The following is a 24,516-nucleotide window of genomic DNA, read 5'->3' as shown; positions in this document are numbered from 1 at the left end:
TGGTCTCATTTAAACATAATTGCAAAGAAAACTTTATTATCAAAACATAAATCAGGCAGATGTTGTGGAAAGATACACTGGGACCATGCTGGAAAAAGTATTTTCCCATGTATATCTTTCATAGAAGCTACAGCAGCTTTTGTAGAATCGTTTTTCAATGTTTCTGACCATATTGCATTAAATTGGAAAACCACTTCAAGAAAACCACTTTTCTTATGTGTTCAATAAACCTTTTGCATGGTGTAAACTTACATCTTAAGATTTTATACTCCCCATCAGTCTGACAACTAAAGTACAGTATAGCCATGTAATATGGCTAACATTTAATTACAGCAGGTCATAAATCCTAAAGGGTTATCAAAGAGACAGAAAAGTTCACAGGATATTTCACAAAGGTGACCTATCATGATTTAAACATTGAGAATAGTGTTCACAGGCTCTCTAAGTGTGTCTTTAAGAAACATTAGGGCATGTAAATCATTATGACTGAGGGAAATAAATGCTTGGGTTTTTTTCACAGGAAATAAGAGGCAAAAAATTAATTCACAGAATCAACTTCATGAGCTGGTCATTTGGCTCCATTAACTAGCAACACCCCAATTAAGACTCCTTAATACATATCATAAGCCCACACACTTAGACATGTAGTGTTTTAAAACTGCCCTGATGTGTAATCAAGGTAACAGGTAATTCCAGCAGGTCCCATGTCTTTGGTGAAGTTTCTTTTTTTAGCTGAAGTGCACAGTTTCTTCATATGACCAGGTTCTCTCTTCTTCATTCACGTCTTAATTATGCTGTGCTTTTTTAGCAATGAAGTGCCAGGAGTGTGGCTCAAAGCCATATTACTCCAGTATGGAGTAAAAAGTGAGCAGAGGTCTTCATGTGGACCTTTTCACACAAATTGCACCCAGTGTTCAGAAGCCCAGGTATTCTGCCAGAAACACAGCCAAGATCTTGGTCAGGTTCACTACAGTAGGTCGGTGCATGTTCTCCTCTGTATCGTCCAGTGTGTGCCAGAACTGTGGGAAGGGGGTGGCAATGACATGGAGCACAGGGACACCTGTATCATTGTGAAAGTGAAGAGAAGCCAGTTTTATACTTGTGACAAATATCTTAGCATGATCTTAAGAACAACTTCCACATTTGGTTAATTTTGTTGTCACACACCTCGGTGAAGGAAGGGGATGTGGTCGTCCTGCACAGGGCCGAGGTACACATCCTTCCTAAAATATGTCTGCTCTGAGGGGTGGGACGACAGAAAGCCCTGCCGGTGGAGTCTCCTCTCTGAAAGTGAGGGGTTAAGGAGGAGTTAGGGTGCACAACAGGGAAGTATTCATTAAAGAATTACTGCCAGTGCTCACCTGCAGCAATCAGCCGGTCAAACCAGCGGGCCGTGTTATCAAAATGGTTTGCAATCAGTGGATCAGGTCCACCCAGGAGGTCTAACAATACAAAGAGGTCCTAGAGAGAAAGTAAAAACAGAGATGAAAATGTCTGCTGAAAAAGAACAGAACACAGAAAGAGCAGTCGCATGCAGTCATGTGTCTGCATAAGAGGCAAAACAGGAGCGGACGGTGAAGTGCAAGAGGTGTGACATAATGCCCACAACTTTAAATCCCAGGAAAAACTGGGCTTTGTAATCTACATTTAGATACTCATAAAGATGAGGTAATTTTCTCAGCTGATTTCAGAACAATGACAGCTGTTTCAAATACAGCCAACGCTTCAAGCCCTAAGCAGTTTTTTGTACCATTTAATCTTGCATGGACTTATTGTCTTAAAAAAGCAGAGTCAAGCTCTATGCAACCTTTGGGCAACATGGGCTCTACAAATATGTGTGCTGCAGTAATGTCACTTGAATTTTAAAAAGTTATGGAACTACAAAGACAGAAAATACTAAACAGAAATTCAAACTCTAGACAACTTTTTTGCTTAAACTTGTCCTCTCATCCCTTGGGGACCAAAAAGTAAACAAAAAATCATTCTGTGACGAAAAAAGTCTTCAAAATATTCACATATTTACAAAAAAAGTCCTTGCACTTTTTTGAAATGGCTGTTTTGTAGCCATTCAAAACAGTTTCTGTCTATAATGACACAGACAGCCACGTCACAGGCTTTCTGTCTCTCTTTTTCTCCATTATGATTCAGGCCATCTTCTGCATGATCTGAGAGTAAAGACATGCACAGTTTGGCAAAGCATGAGGTGACGACAGAACAACCTGCCATTGGTTTTCACAGCTCATGTGACAAAACATGGTGGATATGGTGGATAGGTAGCGGCAGAAACGATCAAAAATGGATGACAAAATTGGTACAAAGATGTTTAATGTTGGAGTTACTACTGTGGATTCAATCTTAAAGACACCCAAGTTCCAGGCTTGCTAGAAAAGCCTCTGTAAGGGATACAGAGGCAAAGATGGCATCATTAGAATGGCAAAACAGCTGGCTACAGGATGCAAAAAAAAAAAAAAGGTAAGTGGCTACAATGTATGGTTCCAAGAGTTATTCAACTTTAAACAGCCTGTCTCTTCTTGTCATATACAGCAACATTGGTTTCAGAGGGTAAATCAAACTGATGATGAAATGCAAAGACTCTCAAACCATATTAATTTGTGCAACACGGCTTTAGTAGTGAGATGATGTTTGTCCTTAAAAAATGCTTGGTAGGATATTAAATTGAGTTTATATCTTTTGTAACCTCAGTTTCCAGATACAACGAATAAAAAACGGGATTGCACTAGTTTGCACATTTTTAAAATCTGTGGCTAGGAAAATAATAACCCATGATAAGGACTTTCAAGTATAAAGTGGCATCCTGGGAGAGTAACACCTACAGACAAGGATTTAAATAAGACACTTTGAATAACAGTCAGCTTATTTTGCTTTACTTAAGGTCCTATTTTTCTGTGAAGCCATGTTAAAGTGGGAGATTAATTTCTTAATGCATGTTTGTAAGGTTTTCCTTCTATCCGAACGTGTTCTCTCCACTTGAAAAAAAGCATTAATCCCACAACAGATGCTTTTTGATTTATTGTTTTGCGTACGTGCTTGTTAAAGGCTTATAAAACCTCCTCCCCTTTTCTTTCAATCACTCAATATACAGCAGGTATTTTTGCTAACTTGGAAACTTTCTCACTGGATTAAGCAACTTTTCAGTCTTTTTGTGACTTCATCTTTCAAGAGTGAGAAGCAGAAAATTAAGCAGCCCACTGAGGCCATTATAGTTCAATTCATTATATTAAAATTAATTTTTGACGCATGCTGCATAGAGTAATCACAGTCCACAGCCTTTTTGTGTGTGGGTTTGCTGTTTCCTGTGGTGAAGATGCACCCAGTTCCTCCACAGTATCCTTCTTGCTGGGCTAAGTTCATGCAGTGCAAAGTGTCTTTTTACAAGATTTAGACCTATCCCATCAATTCACAATTCATGAAAACATAGTCAGTCCACAAAGACATGCTAGAGTTTCTGCTCTTAATTTTTAAATGTGCTGTGTTCATGCCGTTTGCTAAATTCAGCCTCCTTATACATAATTTAGTGTGTGTCTGGATCTGGAAGTGAACATGTGACAAAAGAGGCAATTTGTGTTTGCTGCATGGGAGCAAACATTTTGTGTCTCACCACAGCCTGCAGCATGGTGGCATGTGTGTTTCCATCAGGATGTGGCATGTTGGCCATGCGCTCTGCCAGGTGACGGGAGCCATACAGTGAGTCTGTGGCGGTCCACTCTTCGAATGACTCTTCCCCGTCAAAAAACACCAGCTGAAGAGTCACTGGAAGTTTCTAAGAGAAAAGGAGAAGGAGGAGAGGGAATCCAAATTAAAAAGAAGCAGCAAGAGATGCCACCTTCTCTTTCTGCAGTGAAGTTGCAGCGTGTTCCTACAGTAACTACATAAATCAGAGCCTCAGGAGAGATACTGCTGTTTACAGATGACTGCCGCAAAGAAAGCAACGGGCTGGTGTCAGCGTTTCTTCCCTGTGCTGCAGGCTCAGGGGCAGAGAGAAGCCAAGAAAGAGAAACTTTCAGCATCTCAGGCTTTTTAAAAGAAGAAGAGGACATTGACAAATTAAAACTAATCTTCTCTATATCTTTAGCGCAATCACCAGAACATAATTACACACCAGCTGTTTGAATGATCTAAGCTGAGCATCCAGAGACGTGGCCAGCTCCAGGATCATAGCACAGGGCACTGCAGAGTCACTGACTCCCAGAAATACCCGCTCAGGGAACCGGGGGTCCGGTGGCAGGGCCTTGGAGTCATAGTGGCAGGCCAGCAGCAACCTCCGAGGGGCTGAGGGGTCCAGAGTGGCTACAATGTTTGTGAATGAAACCTGCCCACGAGGTGTTGAAGACCGGAAGGTGTCCAGGTCTATGTCCCAGCCGGCCGACAGCGAGGACAGGGTGGAGGTGATGTGCTGAAGCAGAACAGAGAGGGTGGGTGTAAAATGAGCAAGGAAGCTTTTATGTATAGCTAAATGGAAACTATAAATATTTACACGCACCTGCTGCACAGCAAGGCTGCCTTGCGTCCCTGGAAGCCTCTCGATAAGGATGGGCCTCAAGTGATTCTCCCACAAGCGAGTACCATCCACCTGAGAGTACAGTTGTCACAACAGCTTTTTAACACAATAAATACAGAAGTGTTTAGCATCCAGTGTTGGAAAATGTATTGTTTTTAGGCAACAAAAGATGTGAGTTGACTCCTGGTCCCTGTCTAAAATGCAAAAATACATTGACAACCCTCCCAATGACCCTATATTTGTGAAACCTGGAAAGGGTTGCCTCTCTTTCTCTCGTAGCAGCTTTGGTTTACAGAGCCTATAAAAAGTATTAACCCCCTTGGATGTTTTACCTTTTTATTGAATTTATAAATCAATCATGGTCAGTATAATTTGGCTTTTTTGACAAAAATAATCTAAAATGTCAAAATGAAAACAGATTCCTACAAAGTTATGGCAATTAAATAAAAATATGTAATGTAAAATAAGTGACTGCATAAATATTCACCCCCTTCAAGTCAGTGTTTAGCAGAAGCACCTTTGGTTGTAATCACAGCACTGAGTCTGTGTGGATAGGTCTCAATCAGGCTTGTACATTGGGACACTACAATTTTACTTCATTTTCTTTGCAAAACTGCTCAAGCTCTGTCAGGTTGTACAGAGATCAGGCATAAACAGCCTTTTCCTAGTCCAGCCACAAATTCTCTATTGGATTGAGGTCTGGGCTCTGCTCGGCCAATCCAGAACATTCACCTTGTTTTCTTTAAACCACTTCTGTGTAGCTTTTGCTGTATGCCTTGGGTCATTGTCTAGCTAGAAAATAAATCTTCTCCCAAGCTGTAGTTCTCTTTGCAGACTGAATAAGATTGTCCACTAGAGTTTTTCCTTTATTTTGCCACATTCATTTTACCATCTTCCTTTACAAGCCCTCCAGAGCTGGTTGCTGAGAAGCATCCCAACAGCAGGATGCTGCTACCACCATGTTTGCATGTTTGTGGTGATGAGCAGAGTTTGGTGCCCATCAAACATACTGTCTTTTCTGAAGGCCAAAAAGCACCATTCTGGTCTCATCAGATCAGATAACTTTCCTCTACTTGATCATGGACTCTCCCACATACCCTTTGGAGAACTCTAGTGGAGACTGAATATTAGTTTTCTTCAACTTCCTTCCTCCCATAAAGCTTTGACCGGTGAAGAATATGGGCAACAGTTGCCATAAGCAGAGTCTCTCCCATCTCTGCTGAAGCTTTTAACTCCTTCAGGGTAATCATAGGTGGCTTGATGGTCCCTCTCACTAGTCTCCTTCTAGCACGCTCACTCAGTTTGTGAGGAAGGACTCTGGGGGATGTTCAGTGCCTAGAAAATTATTTTGTGTCCTTCCCCTGACTTATTCTTTCCAATAACCACTTTTTCAGTTGCTTGGGGTGTTCTTTTGTCCTCGTGATGTAATAGTAGCTAGGAATGCACTCTGGGATCTTCATTTCACTAATTGTGACACTATTAGCAACGATTGGCCTGACCTCTGTTGAATTAGGTCGGTCTCTTTAAAGGGGATGAATATTTATGTAATCACTTATTTTAAATCAGATATTTTTGTTTACTTGGCATAACTTTGTAAAAATCTGTTTTCACTTTGGCATTAAATAAGTTTTTTGTATTTTGTAAAAGTCAAATTATAATGACTATGATTGATTTATCAAATCATTGCAGGAGTAAAACATCTAAGGGTTAAATACTTTTTATAGACACTGTAACAGTACGGCTGAGGATCTGCATTTTTCAAATCCTCTGCACTTTTTGAGATCATTAAATCACAAGATGTTGTATCATTGTGAAACATTTGCTACCTTGAAGTATAAAGCATTGAAATGTTTGAAAACATTACCTGAGAGGCCAAGCGGCGGATTTGGGCTGGAGAGCATTTACTGGGTTTGTGGGCCAACTGGATGGAAAAGAGAGAAGATGAAATGGTTAAAAGCAAATTTAGAGAGAAACACCTGAATAAATATGTTAGACAGCAAAATATAATGAAAGCAAGAGAACTTTTTTCGCTGTACCATTGTGATGAGGAGGAGATTTTTGGTCAAAGTCACACAAATGTTTGGTTTCAAGCTTTGTTCTTCATTCATATCTGTCTTCAGTTTTTACTAACTGTATTGTAATTTCCATATATTTTCTTTTTATATTCAGAATCTTTTGCATATGTCACTATGATGGAAGAATGATTGCTTGTTTGATGTTTTTTTAATAAGTTTCTCTTTGTTAATTTTCTCATGAAATGTATTTTTTATGTACTGATCTGCCCAAAGAGTCTGAGGCAATATGGATAATCTAAAACAAAGGCTTACATGATGTTGCAAAAGTATGTAAATGTTATTACTCTAATTGTTGATCATTTTCATTACTGTTTTTATATTTAAAAGGTATAATTCTTTTTTTTAAACAGAAAACTGTGCAAATAATGATTCTAATAAATTCACAACCAAGAAGGTGGAAAGGTCTGCTTGTCTTCTGATTTAAAGCTTTACCCTCCAGTGTATCTGGCTTTCTGTTCCTTCATTCCATTTTGAATATCTGAGCTTCACTGTGCACAGATTAAAAACAGCTGATATTTTTCTCTTCTTTTGCTTTATAGCCAACATAGACTTTTTTTTTTCTTTGATCTGAGCTCATGGAGCACAGAAATAGCACTGGAACATCATAGTAACAGCAGCATTTTTATCCACATCTGGTTTCAAATTTACACAAGAGCACTGTTAAAACCCAAAATCTTCAGTTTGCATACAATCAAAGTGCATATTTCAGTTAATTGGTAGATAATTAAACAGCTGAGTGTGTACAATTAAAATATTTGAGTGTTCATTTATTATTTTTCCATTGATGGTAAAGGTAAGGTGGGGAAAGTTGAGGTAGTTTAAAAACTTTTAGGCAAGAACTTATTTGAATGAAAACCATATCAGTACGAAAGTAGCATTCCTGTCCTCTACAGCAAAGTGGCTCCATTCTAACCACTTCTTAACAAATGTGGCTCCTTTCAGTCTCAGTGAAAAAGTGCTCCATTTGGTATATTTCAGTTACTATTGCCATCCATTCCTTAACGTTTAAGGGGCTAAATCCATCATCTTTGCATAAATCTGAAACTGTAATCTTCCATCATGGCGTCCCACAGTGTAATCACTTAGAACATGTTTTTCTTTTGTGTGTTCACATTTGAAACAAACAAGATAACAAGATACTTGTGGACTAATGACAGGATAATCGCTTAGAGAAGAGACCCCTAATCCCAATTATGCCTCTACTGCTAAGCTGCATATCCTTCCTCAGATGCCACTGCAACCTAAACATTACTGCCATCTTCAGCAGATCCAGGCTCACTGATACCACCCTCTTGAGCACAGGGCTCCTAATGGCTCTCACAAACTAAAGGCAACAAGTCGTGGTGCCAACATTACACATGAGAGGAACAGCAAATAAAAGGCAACAAAATATGAGAAGTCTGTCAAAGTTCTCATTCATCCAAGCCATGGTTATCCAAAGCTTGATCCAAAGAGGGAACTGGACTTGGTTGAGATCCATGTAGACATGATCTGCAGCAGTCACATTTAGAAGTGAAAAGGCCTTTAGAGGCAAAGCATGTTTAAGAACCTTAACCGAGTCCTGCCGCCCTTTTGGATCAAGCTTTGGACAAAAAAAGAAAGATAACGAGTAATTCTGAAAAAAAAGAGGTTAGAAAGAGAAAGTCGAGCTGGGGCGAGGTGCCCTAATCCAGGCTGGCTCTCATCCACACCAGACTGGGCTCTACCTCCCACTACTCCCTCATTATTAGGAGGAAGTATAGGCAGGCAAAATATGTATGTCTATTGATCCCAGGCAGGGAAAAACTTCTTTGTTTTCTTCTATTTCTTATTTTAGATTTTAAGAGTTTTTAAAGGGGAAATATTATACAAAAATCACTTTTTCAGGTTTTCTAACAAAAATATGTGCCCCTGGCCTGTCCACAATCTCCCCAAGAATCAGAAAAATCCACTTCCTTTCCCCCTCTCTTTCTCCACCTTTCAAAAAATGTATGCTGAAACAAGTAGTCCTCATATTTTCTCCTCATGATGTCATGTGGGGAGTTAGCACCCACCCCAAGGTTTGGTTCCTGTCAGCTGACATACTGGATAGCTCAGTGGGTTATCCTGCTTACTTTAGTCTGGGAGGCTGATGGTTCAAATCCCAGTCAGGTCCTTAACTTTGGATAAAAGCATCTGTAACATTGTAACATCAGGAGTGCCACATCCTTTTCCTGAGAGGAGTGTGGCCAGGGGCGGAGTCAGACAGCTCAGTAACATTTAAAGCTACAGAAACAGTTTGTTCAGAGCAGGGCTGAAACAGAGGGTTTTAAGACATACAAAAATCCTAAACTAGAGTGTTTTTCAGCAACAAACTTCACATGCATATTCTAGGGACCTCTGAGACCAACATGAACTTGTCTTAAATATGTAAAGTATGTCCCCTTAAAATTATACCTTAGGGCTACGGATTTCTATACTATGTAAATTGTGCTGCTCCTTGATTTAAATCAGTGAGCTACAGATGGTGACGACATAATAATCCCCCCTATGAAAGGTTCTTTTATTCTTTACAAGTATTTCACAAGTCATGTTGAACAGGGCAAGGATTGTTTTTACACGGCTTTTCCAAACATCAACATTATTTTGTTTGCTTACTTTATCTTACTTTGCACAGAATAAAAAACACTTCTCAAAAAAGGACCAGGGTCAAAATTATTAGCCCCCTTTAAAATTTACCTTTTTGTTGGGCCACAGCAAAAGCCCTGTTGTACAATAATGTGCTTTAAAACATCTTGGCAAAAAAAAAAAAAGACTTAGTTTAGACTTGAGAAAAAGAATTGATGATGCTCACACAATAAACTAATGGCTAATAATAATAGTTTCTTCCTAATCTTTATTTCTATACTTCCACTAATCGATTCAGCAGTTAGTAGTCCCACACCACCACTCATGTAATCTGCCTGTCTGGTTTTAATATACTCATACAAGGAAAAGGTAAAGAAACAGTTAAATTCAGATAATCAGTGACATGTCTTGTGAAACAGTCTATGCAGCACCATCTGTTAGAGGTTATATTTCAGTTAACACTTTGGGGTCCAAACTAGTCCCAGCAGGGCAAAGTTTTAGCGTTAGTGTCTATGAATCCTTACCCTTTCTCTGCTTAGCTCTGCCGCTCCAACGCGGTTCACCTGTCCATTTGTGTTGATGTCGTTGGACAGGTAGACTCCCAGGAACCCAGCCAGCACCAGGGCACCGAGGAGACAGATCAGCAGTATCCGGGCACGGGGCAACCGTAGCCGGTCACAGCCGGGCAAAGGGCTGCTGCCGTTGCTCTGCTGCAGAGACTTGTACCGCCGACTAGACCTGGACATGTCTCATAGAGGCTATAGCTGCAGTGTTTATCTGGGTCCCTTCAGCTACGTGTACAAGCTGACTCGTGGGGCATGCAGGAGGGAAATCCAGGAAGTCAGGAGTTCGCTGGCTCTGATCTGAACACCGTGTCTGTGTGGAGTCCTGTTTCTCCATCATACTCCATCCCCCAAGTTTAAGAGCCTCTCTTTTGTGGTCCTGATCCTCGATGCCAGTCTGTGAGTCCGGGTCTTTGAAGGCGAGGCTGAATGAAGGGCTGCTTTGATCATCTTAATCCTCTAAACATTATAATTAACACAGAAACAGATTAAGCCCACGTATCACTGACTGCTGCTAGTCTTTACTAGCGTTACACAAATACTTGTATCTACTTTCGTCTAATAAAGACTAAGCGGCGTAAAACTACCCATGAGGCAAACTTGTCATTACTCTTTTGTAGCAAAAATGCCACATAAATAAGCGCAATTTATTCGCAGCCACACCGCAGGATTTCGTAGTGGCTGCTGGTGTTTCTTCTTTATGTTTTAAGGCAGTAGGCAAACACTGTTATGGCGCACTACCGCCACCAGCTGGTGGTAAACTTCACGGTACACTGCCGCCACCTACTGGACAAATTAAAGAGAACTTCCATATATTCTAGATTCATCTTTACACATTGAAATATCTCTAGACTTTTTTCTTTGAATGTTGATGACTACAGCTTGCAGCTCACTTAAATAAAAAAAAAGACTTACTGTCTCAAAATATTAGAATATCAAAAATATCAGTCCAAAAATTTATGATACAGCAATGCTGATATGGAAAATCAATTCATTTATGCACTCAGTAAATGTTGGAGCTTCTTTTGCACAAATTACTGCATTTATGCTACATGGCATGGAGGAGAGCAGTCTGTGGGATTGCTGGGGTGTTATGAAGCCTGGGTTGTTCTGATTGCTTTCAGCTCATCTGTGATGTTGTGTCTGGTGTCTCTCATCTTCCTCTTGACAATAGCCCAGACTCTCTATGGAGGTCAGGTCAGGTCAGTTGGCAGGCCAGTCAAACAAAGTAATACCATGATCAGCAAACAAGTTTCTGGTAGTTTTTGCTTCACTGTGGTCAGGTGCCAAGTCCTCCTAGAAGAGGAAATCAGTGTCTCCTTAAAGCGTCTCAGCAGATGGAAGTCTGAAGTACCCTAAAATCTCTTGATAGATAGCTGACAGTGTTAACTCTGGACTTGATGAAGCACAGTGGAGTAACAGCAGCAGATTACATGGCACCTAAACCAACGCTGATTGTGAAAACTGAAAACACTGGACTTCAGGCATTTTGGATTCTGGGCCTCTCTGATCTTTCTCCAGACTCTGGGACCTTTATTTCCAAATGAAATTCAAAATTTACTTTCATTTAAAAACAAGACTTTGGACCACAACTGTTCTTTTTCTCCTTAGCCCAGGTGAGATGCTTCTGGCATTGCCTGTGGTTCAGGAGTGGCTTGACATGAGGAATGAGACAGTTGTAGGCAAATTCCCTGATACGTCTGTGCATGGTGGCTCTTGATGAACTAACTCCAGCCTCAGACTGAATTTGGGGATTTTATTTACTGTAAACAATAATCATCCCTTTAAAAAGAAAGAAATACTTTAAATATTTCACTATGTGTGTAATTAATCTATATGAGTTTCACTTTTTGAATCGAACTCCTGATTCTAAATAAATTCTATTAAATAAACAGTATTTTTTGTAACGTGATATTTTTTTGCTTTATAACTAACAACACTAACGCCCATAGGCCACACAATATTCCAGTCCTGGAGCGACTACGGGTATGAACATGAGGTTTATATAAAGTGAGCCTTGTTTGAATATATTCTCCCTCTGCAATCCGTATGTTTAAGAACATAAACTGAACATAATTGAGTGGCCTCTGTAATCAAGTCTGGGCAAAACACAGCACACTGACCTACTTCTCTGTCCCGCCAGATTTTTGTCCGGGAAATTAACGGAAGAGGAAGCTCTTAAGGATTGTGATTGGTCCGTAGATACACAGTTCCGGATTTTCTTGTTCCTGATTGGCTTATACACCTGCCCATCTGCTCCACTAAAGGTGACGCCTCCCGTACAAATGAGCCGTTAGCGGGTTTCCGGAATCATTCGCGCTCTCTCCTGTAAGGCTGGTCGGTGATTATATCAGTTTGTGAGTTTTGTCACAGAAGGAAGATAAACTCGTAGCTAACAGCTACACCTGCTGAATCCTCCAGACGACTAACACCACACTCCGCCGGCATGCATGTGATCAAGCGAGGTGAGCTGACTTTCTGTTGTGATGTAACATTACTGCCTCGGGTTAGCATCAGCGCTCTCCCTGTTGACAATAAAAACTCAACAATATATGTGAAAAGACAACGACTCACTTGCTTTCTCAGACAGACCGATGAGTTGTCATTTCACATAACCGATACTTTCCACGCTGTTTGTACTGAAGCAGCCTGACGTCTGTTGTAAGTTAGCTAGTAGCTAATAGATACCTAACTTAGCTAGCTAGCTTGCTATTTGAGCAGAAGACGCTTCAACCTGTCAGCGATTGATAAAGCTAATCTAAGAGACTTAAAGAGAAGCGTGCCATACACGTGAGTGATGATATTAACTTAATACATTCAATTTCTGCCTCATGTTTTAACCCACGTCATTGTTTATGGATTCAGTCGTAAGCCTTTGTTATGTTTGGCGCCAAAAGCCAAAGTTATTAAGGTTAACTAGAGAGAAATGTGGACCTCAGGGAGATTATGACAAAATGAGCTATGGATATCTGACCCAAAGGACTTCTAAGAAGAGACACCATGTGTTTCAAGAGTATTCTCAAACTTTAAGACCATAAAGTCTAAATAAGTTCATCCGGAGTGCATCGTTTGTTCCGTAATGATCCAAACTGCACACATAAATATATTTATTTATGGAAAAGGGAAAAACCCTTGAATATCATTTATGACTGCAGATATCAATATATGCTTAAAGAGAAAACTGTAAGGCTTATTTATAATGTAGTATTTTTTGTGCTATCTTAAAAAGAGGTCAAATGGCACTTAAAACTGTCAAGAAGGAAAAAAAATACTTGCCAGATTATTTACATGTAAAGTCCATGGTAGGAATGGCCGTCAGAACTGGAAATCCAAGGCACTATGATGTGATAAATATCCATTAAGGAAATGGATGCGCCAGCCTTTCCCAGACTTCATTATGCTGCTGCCCAAATAGAAACCCTGAAAGTCTTCAACAAAATTCCTGTACAATCATAATACAATACTCAAATATTTACCTCTTATTTATCACGTTAGATTGGAAATCGTTTGTGGGGTCAGAAAGTACACCTAATGAGCCTCTGCTATTTTTTTTATAATCAGGTATCTGCGAAGTCACTTAGATTTTCTACACCACTATTTCTCTCTTTAAATGTATTTTTTTGTCCTCATCAGGTTCCAGTGTTTTAGACATTTTTCACCCTGTGTAGCACTCACCCTCCTCTTTCTACTTAAAATTGCATAATAGCATTAATGTGATTATGACATGTTTACTTGGTGAGATTTGAATGCAGAAATAAACTTGTAGAAGATTGCTTGTTAAATTTTATAGCATTTTATCAGAACATTTTATACTTTTTATTTTATGTATTACTTTTTAGAATTTATTATAGGGGACAGTGTGCATTAATTAACATTGACATCTAAATGTGCCTGATTATGGCCAAATGCCAGTTTCTAGGGTTGATGGTATACAAATAAAAGTTTATAACAAGCCTGTACATAATGAAAATGTAAAAAAAAAAAAAAAAAAGACAACACACATAGACCAAACAATATAAACGGTAAACTAAGATCCACAAATAATACACAAGTTGGTGATATGACTATTCCTGAGACTGACCAGGATTAAAGTGACCATTGCAGTTGAAGTGTTTAAGGCAGATGGTAGAGCGCTATAGTGATTATGTTTTGCATATGATTGTAAAGGCGCTTGAGAAAATTGCACATTTGCTATTGGACTGTTTATTTAAAGTGCTGAAATTGCACTGAGTTTGTCTATACAGAGGCATTTATGCCTTTAATATACCTCAGTCATCACTGATTTGTACTTAAAAACCAGTTGGGTTGACACTGTGTGCTTTTTAATATTTTAATTAATTGTTATGGATTTTTAAATTTTACTTATTCATCTTGAAGAAACTTCTCAGATGTTTACTGGAGTTTCAAAGCAGTTTTTACAAAGAAATCAGTGAATTACCTTACTGATAACTTAGTAGCTGTAGTAATAGTTTTATTTTAAACAGCTTTTACAATTTAGCCCCAATAAAATGACAAAATTTTAATGTATTTAAAAATGATGTAAGAGAAACCGTGATAATATGTTTAAGCAAAAACTGTTTTCTCCCCTCTAGATGGACGCCAAGAGCGCGTCATGTTTGACAAAATTACCTCCCGCATCCAGAAGCTGTGCTACGGCCTGAACTCCGACTTTGTGGATCCGGCTCAGATCACAATGAAGGTGATTCAGGGTTTGTACAGCGGCGTCACCACGGTGGAGCTTGACACTCTGGCTGCAGAGATCGCTGCCACCCTCACAACCAAACACCCCGACTATGCAATCCTTGCTGCACGTATCGCTGTCTCCAACCTGCACAAGGAGACCAAGAAGGTGTTCAGCGATGTGATGGAGGACCTGTACAACTATGTCAACCCCTTAAACAAACGCCACTCCCCCATGATCTCCAAGGAAACTCTTGACCTCGTTCTTGCAAACAAAGACCGCCTCAACTCAGCTATAATTTACGACCGAGATTTCTCCTACAACTTCTTTGGCTTCAAAACTCTGGAGCGCTCGTATCTGCTGAAGATCAACGGTAAAGTGGCCGAGCGGCCACAGCACATGCTGATGAGAGTTTCTGTTGGGATCCACAAATCGGACATCGACGCGGCCATCGAGACCTACAACCTTCTGTCAGAGAAATGGTTCACACACGCCTCCCCTACACTCTTCAACGCAGGAACCAACAGGCCACAGCTGTCCAGCTGCTTCCTGCTCGCCATGAAAGACGACAGCATCGAAGGTATTTATGACACCCTGAAGCAGTGTGCCCTCATCTCCAAATCAGCTGGAGGTATTGGTGTTGCCGTCAGCTGCATCAGATCAACAGGGAGCTACATTGCAGGCACAAACGGCAACTCCAACGGCCTTGTTCCCATGCTGAGAGTTTACAACAACACGGCTCGTTACGTCGACCAGGGCGGCAACAAGAGGCCAGGAGCCTTCGCCATGTACCTGGAGCCTTGGCACTTTGACGTGTTTGACTTCCTGGAGCTGAAGAAGAACACAGGAAAGGAGGAGCAGAGAGCCAGAGACCTCTTCTATGCCCTGTGGATCCCTGACCTGTTCATGAAGAGAGTGGAGAGCAACCAGGACTGGTCTCTGATGTGTCCCAGTGAGTGCCCTGGGCTGGACGAGTGCTGGGGGGATGAGTTTGAGAAGCTGTACGCTTCCTATGAGAAGGAGGGGAGAGTGAAGCGTGTGGTGAAGGCTCAGCAGCTGTGGCACGCCATCATCGAGTCCCAGACAGAAACGGGAACGCCTTACATGCTGTACAAAGATGCCTGCAACAGGAAGAGCAACCAGCAGAATCTGGGTACTATCAAGTGCAGCAACCTGTGCACAGAAATCGTTGAATACACGAGCCAAGATGAAGTAGCAGTCTGTAATCTGGCATCTATCGCACTCAACATGTATGTCACCTCTGAGCGGACTTTTGACTTCAAAAAACTAGCAGCTGTGACCAAAGTGATTGTCAAGAACTTGAATAAGATCATTGAGATCAACTACTATCCTGTTCCTGAAGCTGAGAACTCCAACAAACGCCACAGGCCGATTGGGATCGGTGTGCAGGGTTTGGCCGACGCCTTCATCCTCATGCGATATCCGTTTGAAAGCCAAGAAGCTCAGCTACTGAACATTCATATCTTTGAGACCATCTACTACGCCGCCCTCGAGGCGAGCTGCGAGCTGGCGGCAGAGTTCGGCCCCTACGAGACCTACGAAGGCTCTCCGGTCAGCAAAGGCATCCTCCAGTACGACATGTGGGAGAAGACGCCCACTGACCTGTGGGACTGGAAGCTGCTGAAGGAGAAGATTGCCAAACACGGCGTGAGGAACAGTCTGCTGCTCGCCCCGATGCCCACCGCCTCCACCGCACAGATCCTGGGCAACAATGAGTCCATCGAGGCGTACACCAGCAATATCTACACCCGCAGGGTCCTGTCTGGAGAGTTCCAGATCGTCAACCCTCATCTGCTCAAAGACCTGACGGAGAGGGGGCTGTGGAACGAGGAGATGAAGAACCAGCTGATCGCGCATAACGGCTCCATTCAGGTAACCAAGACATCCAGATTTATCCTGGAAAAGGGACAGCAAATTTTCTGTTTTGATGGCTGCTGCAGGAGTTTTGATTTAAGACTATCTAGAGTAAAAAATAGCCTGACTGGTTTGATTCAATTCACTCCAAATTAATCTGTTACTATCTTGATGATTCATACATTTATTTATTTATTTTTAAAGGATTTCCTACCTTTTTTCCATTTATTACAATTAATTATATAAACATTTTTTGCTACTTTCCAAGTAGAATGTCTGATCATCTATTCATACTTGATAGAAAAGGGGTCAGACTGGATTTAGACTATAACTAACTTCATTTAGTCATGGATGTTTTTATTGTCTACAAAATGCCATACAGTAATTCAAAATCACACAATTGATTACAAGAGTCTGGGATGAGAAATTGATGGTAAAAAGATTACTGAAAATATTAAAGATTTGAACCTTTGGTGGGACTGAAAGGGGGAGGATTGAATGTAAGAGCAGCAAAATACCCTTGTTTAAGCCTCAAATCAGCAAATATTTGTTATTTTGGCTTTAAAGATGTCCAAAAAAATTATCAGATGGGTAAAATTTCTTATCAGCTGGGTTAAATTATTTTCAGCCTGGCCAGCTCCCGTGTCTTTAAGGGTACTCAAAAGTCTTAAATTTCAGGCCGTTTCTTCTTCCCCACCACAAAACGTTTCCTAACATTTGTTTTATTTGATCAGGGTATTGATGAGATTCCAGACGATCTGAAGCAGCTATACAAAACCGTATGGGAAATTTCCCAGAAGACCGTGCTGAAGATGGCTGCGGACCGTGGTGCATACATCGACCAGAGCCAGTCCCTGAACATCCACATCGCAGAGCCAAACTATGGCAAACTGACCAGCATGCACTTCTACGGCTGGAAACAGGTGAGCAACACAAATCTGGACCGAGAGTGACGTCTCACTTTAACGGTAAACTCGGATTAAATTTTAATTCTGCCTCCACAGGGTCTGAAAACGGGAATGTATTATCTTCGGACGAAGCCGGCCGCTAACCCGATCCAGTTCACCCTGAACAAGGAGAAGCTGAAGGAGGCGCAGGAGCCCGTCAAAGCCTCGGAGGAGGAGATCAAAGAGAGAAACATGGCCGCCATGGTGTGTTCTCTGGAGAACCGTGATGAATGCCTCATGTGTGGATCTTAAACACTCCTACTGTCTTACTTATGAGGGCTGCTAGGATTAAAGGTGTTATAGTGACTTGAAGGTGAAGCTTTGTGCCTCGTGTTACACAGACTTTTGTAACATTTCTACTTAACCTGAGCATTTTTCACTGATCTCACTCTGATGACTGCTGTGGGCTGGTCAGCATTTATAGAATTAATTTTATTAAAAAATAAGGGTTCTATCAACTCACTGTTGTCAATGCAAGTACTTACAAAATGTATTTTATGTTAGAAATAATAAGTTTTGTGATACAGAATAAAGTTTTACATGCAAGTTGTTCATTGTAGTGCTTTACTTTGAAAGTACGGGTGCAGGAAATGTCTATCTGCTGCTTAAAGAAGGTTTTTTTAAGCTTCATGACAGATGAATAAGATGCCACTATCAAATTATGCACAATAATGGTTGACTATTCAGATTAGTTCAAAACATTTAATCCATTCAGATGTTTAGTGGAAGTACACACCTTTAAACATAAGGGATAAATACCATGTCATGAATTGCATAATCTTGAGAGTTTTCTTACTTCTATGAATGTTATAAATTTCAAATAAATAGACAAAATACTGTGTTCATCTCACTACAGTAAAGTCTAAGATTTCTACATTCATGTAAAAAATGACTACAAATATTTTAAATGTCAAAAAAAAAAAAAAATTCTATCTTTTGTTTACACAGGACTGATTTCTGTTGTCCTTAATATAACACCCACAGGAAGACATCAGATTTATTGATTACAGTATTTAATGTACTGTAATGTTAGAACAAAAAAGGGAGCAAATAATGCACATTTCTAGTTTTACATGTACATTTTAGAATTTTTACAGTTGTCTTGTGCTTAGTATTTTACATAAACTGTAGGTTAGGTATTAAAGGTGAAAAAGTTGCAAAGTTAAAAAATATTAAGTCCCTTTCCTAATGCAGTATTCAATCAAAAGCTGAAATGAATGATTTCAGTTAACAGAGTGAGCATTTGCTCTTCTTTCACTGGTTATGGTATTGACAGCCCATCCTCACACAGTCCATGTCACACCCCCCCCCCCCCCCCATCGTTTCCCGTCTCTCTTCAGCTGTCCTACACCATGTGGACAAAAGTATTTGGCCATCTGACCATTACACCAACATGGACTCTAATGACAGTGTTTTCATGTACTTTAATATGGAGTTGGTCTCCCTTTGCAGCCATAACAGCCCTCACTTTTGTTTGTAGACTTTTTACAAGAATTTACAGTGTTTCTGTGGTAATTTGTGCCCATTCATTCTGTAGAGCACAGTGATCATCAACTGGTGCCCGAGGGCCACACCAGGCCCACAGCAGCTTCCAATCCAGCCCCCAGAAGATTTTTAAAATCAGAAAATGCTCATAAGAAAAATACGTTGTGGTATTTAGGGTGTTATTTCATAAAATCCCTATAGACTTCAAAACTTTGGCTTAATGTTTGGTCCATTTTACAGAAAACTGCCATTTTCCATGTCAACTTTCAACTTCAGGCGCTTTGAGAGTAAATATTTTCTTGCCGGCGAACCTCAAAAGAAGACTGGTCTCCTTCAAGTTTTTCCTGCCAATCACAACCCAGTATTTTAGCATTAAACCCAGTGATGGACAACATGCCAGCCCAAGAAATATGTAGCCATAATATCACATTAGCCTCCTTGCGGCAATTGCAGTAAGGGCTGCATGGCAGCGCAGGGGTTAGCGCTGTTGCCTCACAGCAAGAAGGTTCCTGGCTCCCCTCCCGGGCAGGGCCCTTCCTTGGGGAGTTTGCATGTTCTTCCTGTGCATGCATGGGTTTTCTCCAGGTACTCCGGCTTCCTCCCACAGATCAAAAACATGCTCATTAGGTTAATTGGTGACTGGTGGCCATAGGTGTGAAGGTGAGCATGCCTGGTTGTCTGTCTCTATATGTTAGCCCTGCGATTGACTGGCAACCAGTCCAGGGTGTACCCTGCCTCTTGCCCAATGACAGTTTTTGTGCTCACATTAATGCCAGTGGAAATTCAGAACTCTTCAGCTATGGAATCAGCAGTATTGGTGACTTTCACGCACCATGTGCCTTAGCAGTCGTTGACCCCACTCTGAAACGCTTCCACTTTCTAATAACACGTACACGTTGACTGTGGAAATTTCACAAACCGTATTATTACAAATGTGGCATCCTTCACAGTACCACACTTGAAGTCACTGGTTCTTCAGAATGACCCATTTTTTAATCTAAAACGTTAGCAAATGTAGACTTGGACTGCATGGATAGGTGTTTGATTTCATACACCTGTGGCAACAGGTCTGATTGAAACACCTGGATTCAATAATTAACAGGTGTGGCCAAATACTTTTGTCCATATAGTGTATATTTGAAAATAAGATTAAGTGCTTTTCTCAACTTAAAAAAGATCAGTGTGTTAAATGCCACCTTTGAGTTTAAGGTTATGCACAATTTTTGATATTTCATTTAACAGTGGCTGTAAATTGAAAGTATTTTTGTGATCTGAAGAAGCGGCTGTCGGTCTGGCCTTCATTACAAAAGGAACATAATCAACAGATGTCCTGATAGTTGTTTTTAATATATATTTTTTTTATAAAATAATGAAAACATAATTTACACTTTTAAATGTACAAGTTATTAATACAACCCAAAGAAAACAATATTGAATCACACCTTTTCATGTGTGCATCTCGTACCTCTGCGACATGCAGGAAGCACCGACGCACAAAGAAGAACAAGAAAATAGAAAACAACGAGGAATCATACAAATCAGGTTTTGTACACAGATCAGAAGAAAAAAACGCATACACAAATAAAACACAGTACCCTCTTATCTTCACTATTGTCTGCAACAGTGGGAATGTGTTAAAAAATAAATTATCAAAATATTTAACATCTAAAAAAAGAAAAAAAAACCTAGGCATACAATATAACCGTTAACCATAATGCAATATTAATTTGTTCAACAGGGATCTTTGTCTATGCTATAAATAGCTTACAGTACACATAATATAAACAAAATTTATATTAAAAATAACTAAACCTTGCCCATTATACAAAAGCAAATGAGTGAGACTGGCTGATACTAAAATCACAGCTACACCTGCGAAGCTGCACGAAGAAAGAAGTTGTTCTGAGCACAAACCAAACCTCATTATAGCCTAAAAACGTGACAACAGGCTCAGGTTTAAACTTAACAGCTGTAAAAGTTAACGCGAGTAGCTGGAGGAGAATAAAAGATGTGGTAAAGGCAGAGGCAAAGCAGTGGGAAAGGGCTGTTTGGTTTCACTGCAGATCTTGTGCAGAGAGATTTATTTCACAATGAGGGTTAGGGATGTGGATGAAAAAAACTTTTTTCAACATGTATCAGTGTAAATCAGTTATGGAAGGTCAATTAAGAAACTGTCTATTTTAGACTAATCCAGCAAATGAAACACTTTAAAAACCCATCAACTAATTAAAAAAGTTAAAACTTGTCTTAAAATCACCACTGATTGGCCTGCAAATATGCCTAAAGGGAAAACAAGTGATCTGCATCCCAGCCCGAACATCTACATGGTTAGTGTCTTTAACAGCATCTTAGTAACCTGAGTGAGGGGAAAGTGAAAATACAACAGTTCCAGTCTGACCAGGAAGAAGTACAGTAGCTGATCTATAGAGCAGAGCAGGAGATGATCATTTAGTTCAGTTTGATCACAAATATCAGCACTGACACAGAAAGAGAAGATTCATCCTCTGCAGGGAGGATTTGTCCTTTCAGTACCAGCATCCAAAAAACACAGCGTCTCTGTATGAAAAATAGATATAGTAGACAATATCATTGAGCAAGCTAGCAGTATAAATAGTGTAGTTTGTGTTCATTTGGGGTTTTATCACAGAACACAGGGACAAATCCTCTCACATACCCACTCTCTCCACTACACTCATACAAACAAACAAAGCAGTTCTGATATGAAGGAGCTTCAGTGTTGTCCAGTCAGATTCATTTACAGATTCATGTCCATTAGCTGGCTATGCTGAAAGAATAAATAATAACAATAGTTTGGCTTTTTTGGGAAATGCAAACCAAATTCAGGAAGTGAGTTTGATGAAAAGCCCAAACTTCACTTATGTTCTTCACATTTCTCATGTGAGGTTAAGAGAGATAAGCCTAGCATGAAGACGATTGGAGTCAAAGCAACTAGTTCAGTTCTGCCAAGGTCAGTAGATTTTATCGCCAACAGATTTTTAATTAGAAATCAGAAATCCAAAATCAAGACACAAGTGGTTTCCCAATTATGGTTTAAATATAAAAAAATGAAATAGCATGTCCTTCGCACTTTCAAGCAGTTCACATCAATTTTAGAATCAAAAAACAGAAAAAACAAACAAATTTCCTTTTTCAGTTTTTTTGTTTTCTACAATGAACGAATGATAAAAGGGAATTTTTTCATCTTACTTTTTAATGTTCTAATAGAATAAGGACGATAAAAAAACAACACTTGATGTAACATTCTTTTGTTTTTCCTGTATGTGTGACCTGCTGCAGGTGTTCATAAAAGGAGAATGTTACATCACCAATGTTTCATTATTTGAACTTCCTTTTTTGATCAGATATTTAAAAGAACAAGATGCAAGACAAACTATTTTTTTCAATTTTGTGTTGGAAAACAAAAATGAGGAAACTGAAAAAAATAGTGATTCGGTATTCATGTTCTGATTTTCAATTCCCAACTGAGTATGCACTGCATTAAATAGCCAAGGGCAGGTATTTTCCCAAGTTTAAATTTGAATAAGGAAACACTTTGTTTCTTGATTTGAAATTTCTGATTTCAAATAAAAACTCTGTTGCCTGTAAATACACTGACCTGTCAACCTGAGGCAAAATCTTCTACACAGCAGCTACAAAGCTCACTTTATTACTTTGTATATTTTTGTAACTTCTTTCAATAGAAAGTAAAACCTGTCGAGAGGTAAAACAAGCGAATGAATGTATAAAGAAAGTAGCTGAGGTAGCTTATTGATCACTTTTTAAGTTATGTAATTGCTCGAGCTAACAGATGCTCTGATGAATGGAGCAGGACCCCAAGAAGTCAGTTGCAACAAATATCACCAAACAAAAACAAAATTACTCTACTTCAGGGCAGCGATGCTGTTATTTATAAAAATGAGAGTAAATGTGTTAGTCAGGGAGCTTTATAAGTGCTGCAAAGCTGCTTTGGTCGTATTTAGGCGAAGCAAAGCTAACCATCTTCTGTCTGTTTAGGCTTTTTGCTATGCTAAGCTTAGCTAGGCTAAGCTAAACAGCTTCATATTAAAAAAGAAAGTTAATCTCACTCTACATCATAAGGAAAATGAGAGCATTTTACCCCAAATGCCAAACTATTGTTTTAATTATTATGATATAGAAATATTTCAAATATGTAGGTTAAAATAAGATTTCAGTACAATTCGATTTGAGATGATGCAGCACTGCTGAAAACATGAAAGCTGGAATCATAACTATCACTACATTATGAAACTATTCAGATTGATCTCTGAGCCTTATGACATGGACTGTTTACACTCGCTGATGGCTTGTTTCACATGTCAGGGCCGTGGTTAGTCCATGTTCACACAGGAAAGTAAAAATATTGTGGCCCAAAGGTTTTACAGGAAGTAAACTAGTTTGTTCATCACTCAGACATCCATCACATTCAGCCTCTCACACACAAACAAACCAAAGGGAAATAAAATTAGCACAAAGTTGTGCCTTAATGCTTCTGAGTATCTGTACCATCTGTACACACGCACACGTCTTTAGTACAACTGTTATACAATATCAGTACAATATAGGTAATGTTGATACATGAGAATTGTACCACATCTATCTACAGTACCATGTCTGTAGAGTCTCTTTTAATTCTAGTGCATTCTGGGAGATGCAGTCTGTAACGAGTCTTTAGTTTTTGGCTGATTTGCTGCAGGAACAGTATTAGGCCTCTCCAGGTGATGTAGTGTTCTTTTAAACAGTCAGGTTCTCCTTCTCCACTCACTCCTCCGGCATAGTAGATAGGTATTTACATGGGACAGGTATACAAGACTTCAGTTTATAAAAATAAACGGGCTCAGGCTACAGAGAGGGAGGCTCTCTGCTCCGTGTGTGAGAGAACAGGCTAGGGGAGACTCTCTGAGAGTGTTGCATTTTATAAATCTTTTCTTCTCTCGCTCTCTTTGTGGTTTAAGGCAGTCCAGTGGAAGCTGTGTGAGGTAACATCACTGTAACCTCTGCCGCCCCTGTGTGTGCAAAGAAACAGGATTTCTCTCAGTTTTCCTCCCTCTGTGGCCTGGATTCTCACACTTCTTCTCCTCCTGTTGCAGGTGCTGGTGTCACTCCCTCTTTGAGTCATGTTCATGCATTAAGGAGTGAGCCTCATGGTCGCTCTCAGTCTTGACGTTTGTAAAAAGACGGCTGAACTTTCGGAGCTGCTCGCTGGCGGTAAGGCTCTCCTCCTGCAGACGCTGGTTGTTCTCTCTCAGGTTGGCCATCTCTGCTAACAGGATGACTTTATCTTGCTTCTCCTGGAGGGAGAAGTCAGGACAGAAGAGCAGAAATTCTGACTTTAGAATGTTACTTGATAAAAAACAGTGTGTAATTTTTACTGTTAGTAAAGAGAGCCATTAAAAATGCTGCATCACTGTCCTTGTTCCGGTACCTGCACAGTAAGTGAATCCATTTGTAGAGGATGTAAAGTTAAGTTATGCTGCAGATCAAACACAACCCTGCCCTTTTTGTTTGGATGGAAAAGACAAAAATAAAGATAGTACGGCAGGAGTAATGAAGCAGAGCTCATAATCAAAATGGGTAAAATTGATGATGGAATATGTTTATTTCTACTCATTTCATTTGTGGAAAGACAAGAGAGAAAGTAGACATGCTTTAAGTGCAAGGGATCTATAAAGAATTATCTCATCATCTCATCAAAGACCAACATTTAAGGACTTTCTATTTACTAAAACCAGACTAAATTTCTTTTTTAGTTTTAATCTGCTAAAAC

General features: G+C 39.9%; 3 protein-coding genes across 7 annotated transcripts in view; 1 reads left to right on the top strand and 2 right to left on the bottom strand.

The window, feature by feature from the left end:
* Nucleotides 1-5: 5 nt before the first annotated feature.
* Nucleotides 6-10,427, bottom strand: qpctla (glutaminyl-peptide cyclotransferase-like a). Its single transcript, XM_041795786.1, has 8 exons — nucleotides 9,705-10,427; nucleotides 6,384-6,440; nucleotides 4,502-4,591; nucleotides 4,121-4,414; nucleotides 3,620-3,781; nucleotides 1,362-1,461; nucleotides 1,168-1,284; nucleotides 6-1,060 (listed from the first exon to the last, which is right to left on the bottom strand). Exons 1-8 carry the CDS (start codon nucleotides 9,924-9,926, stop codon nucleotides 915-917), a joined length of 1,188 nt encoding a protein of 395 aa, XP_041651720.1. The 5' UTR covers nucleotides 9,927-10,427; the 3' UTR covers nucleotides 6-914.
* Nucleotides 10,428-12,025: 1,598 nt separating this feature from the next.
* LOC121524518 (ribonucleoside-diphosphate reductase large subunit) lies at nucleotides 12,026-17,813 on the top strand. The gene is made up of 4 exons (XM_041809947.1): nucleotides 12,026-12,208; nucleotides 14,336-16,317; nucleotides 17,034-17,222; nucleotides 17,304-17,813. The coding sequence occupies exons 1-4, from the start codon at nucleotides 12,190-12,192 to the stop codon at nucleotides 17,496-17,498; spliced, it is 2,385 nt and encodes a 794-aa protein (XP_041665881.1). The 5' UTR covers nucleotides 12,026-12,189; the 3' UTR covers nucleotides 17,499-17,813.
* A 2,254-nt stretch (nucleotides 17,814-20,067) lies between these two features.
* Nucleotides 20,068-24,516, bottom strand: part of sipa1l3 (signal-induced proliferation-associated 1 like 3) — a 109,060-nt gene continuing 104,611 nt past the window's right edge. For all 5 annotated transcript variants that reach the window (XM_041802394.1, XM_041802411.1, XM_041802403.1 and 2 more), the window contains one exon: nucleotides 20,068-24,040. In XM_041802394.1, coding sequence (XP_041658328.1) covers nucleotides 23,849-24,040 — 192 coding nt within the window. In that variant the 3' untranslated portion in view covers nucleotides 20,068-23,848. The remainder of the gene's footprint in view (nucleotides 24,041-24,516) is intronic.

Source organism: Cheilinus undulatus, linkage group 2 (assembly GCF_018320785.1).
Source record: "Cheilinus undulatus linkage group 2, ASM1832078v1, whole genome shotgun sequence".
Taxonomy (NCBI): domain Eukaryota; kingdom Metazoa; phylum Chordata; class Actinopteri; order Labriformes; family Labridae; genus Cheilinus; species Cheilinus undulatus.
The sequence above is the reverse complement of the archived record's forward strand: the minus strand, read 5'-3'. Positions and strand labels throughout refer to the sequence as shown.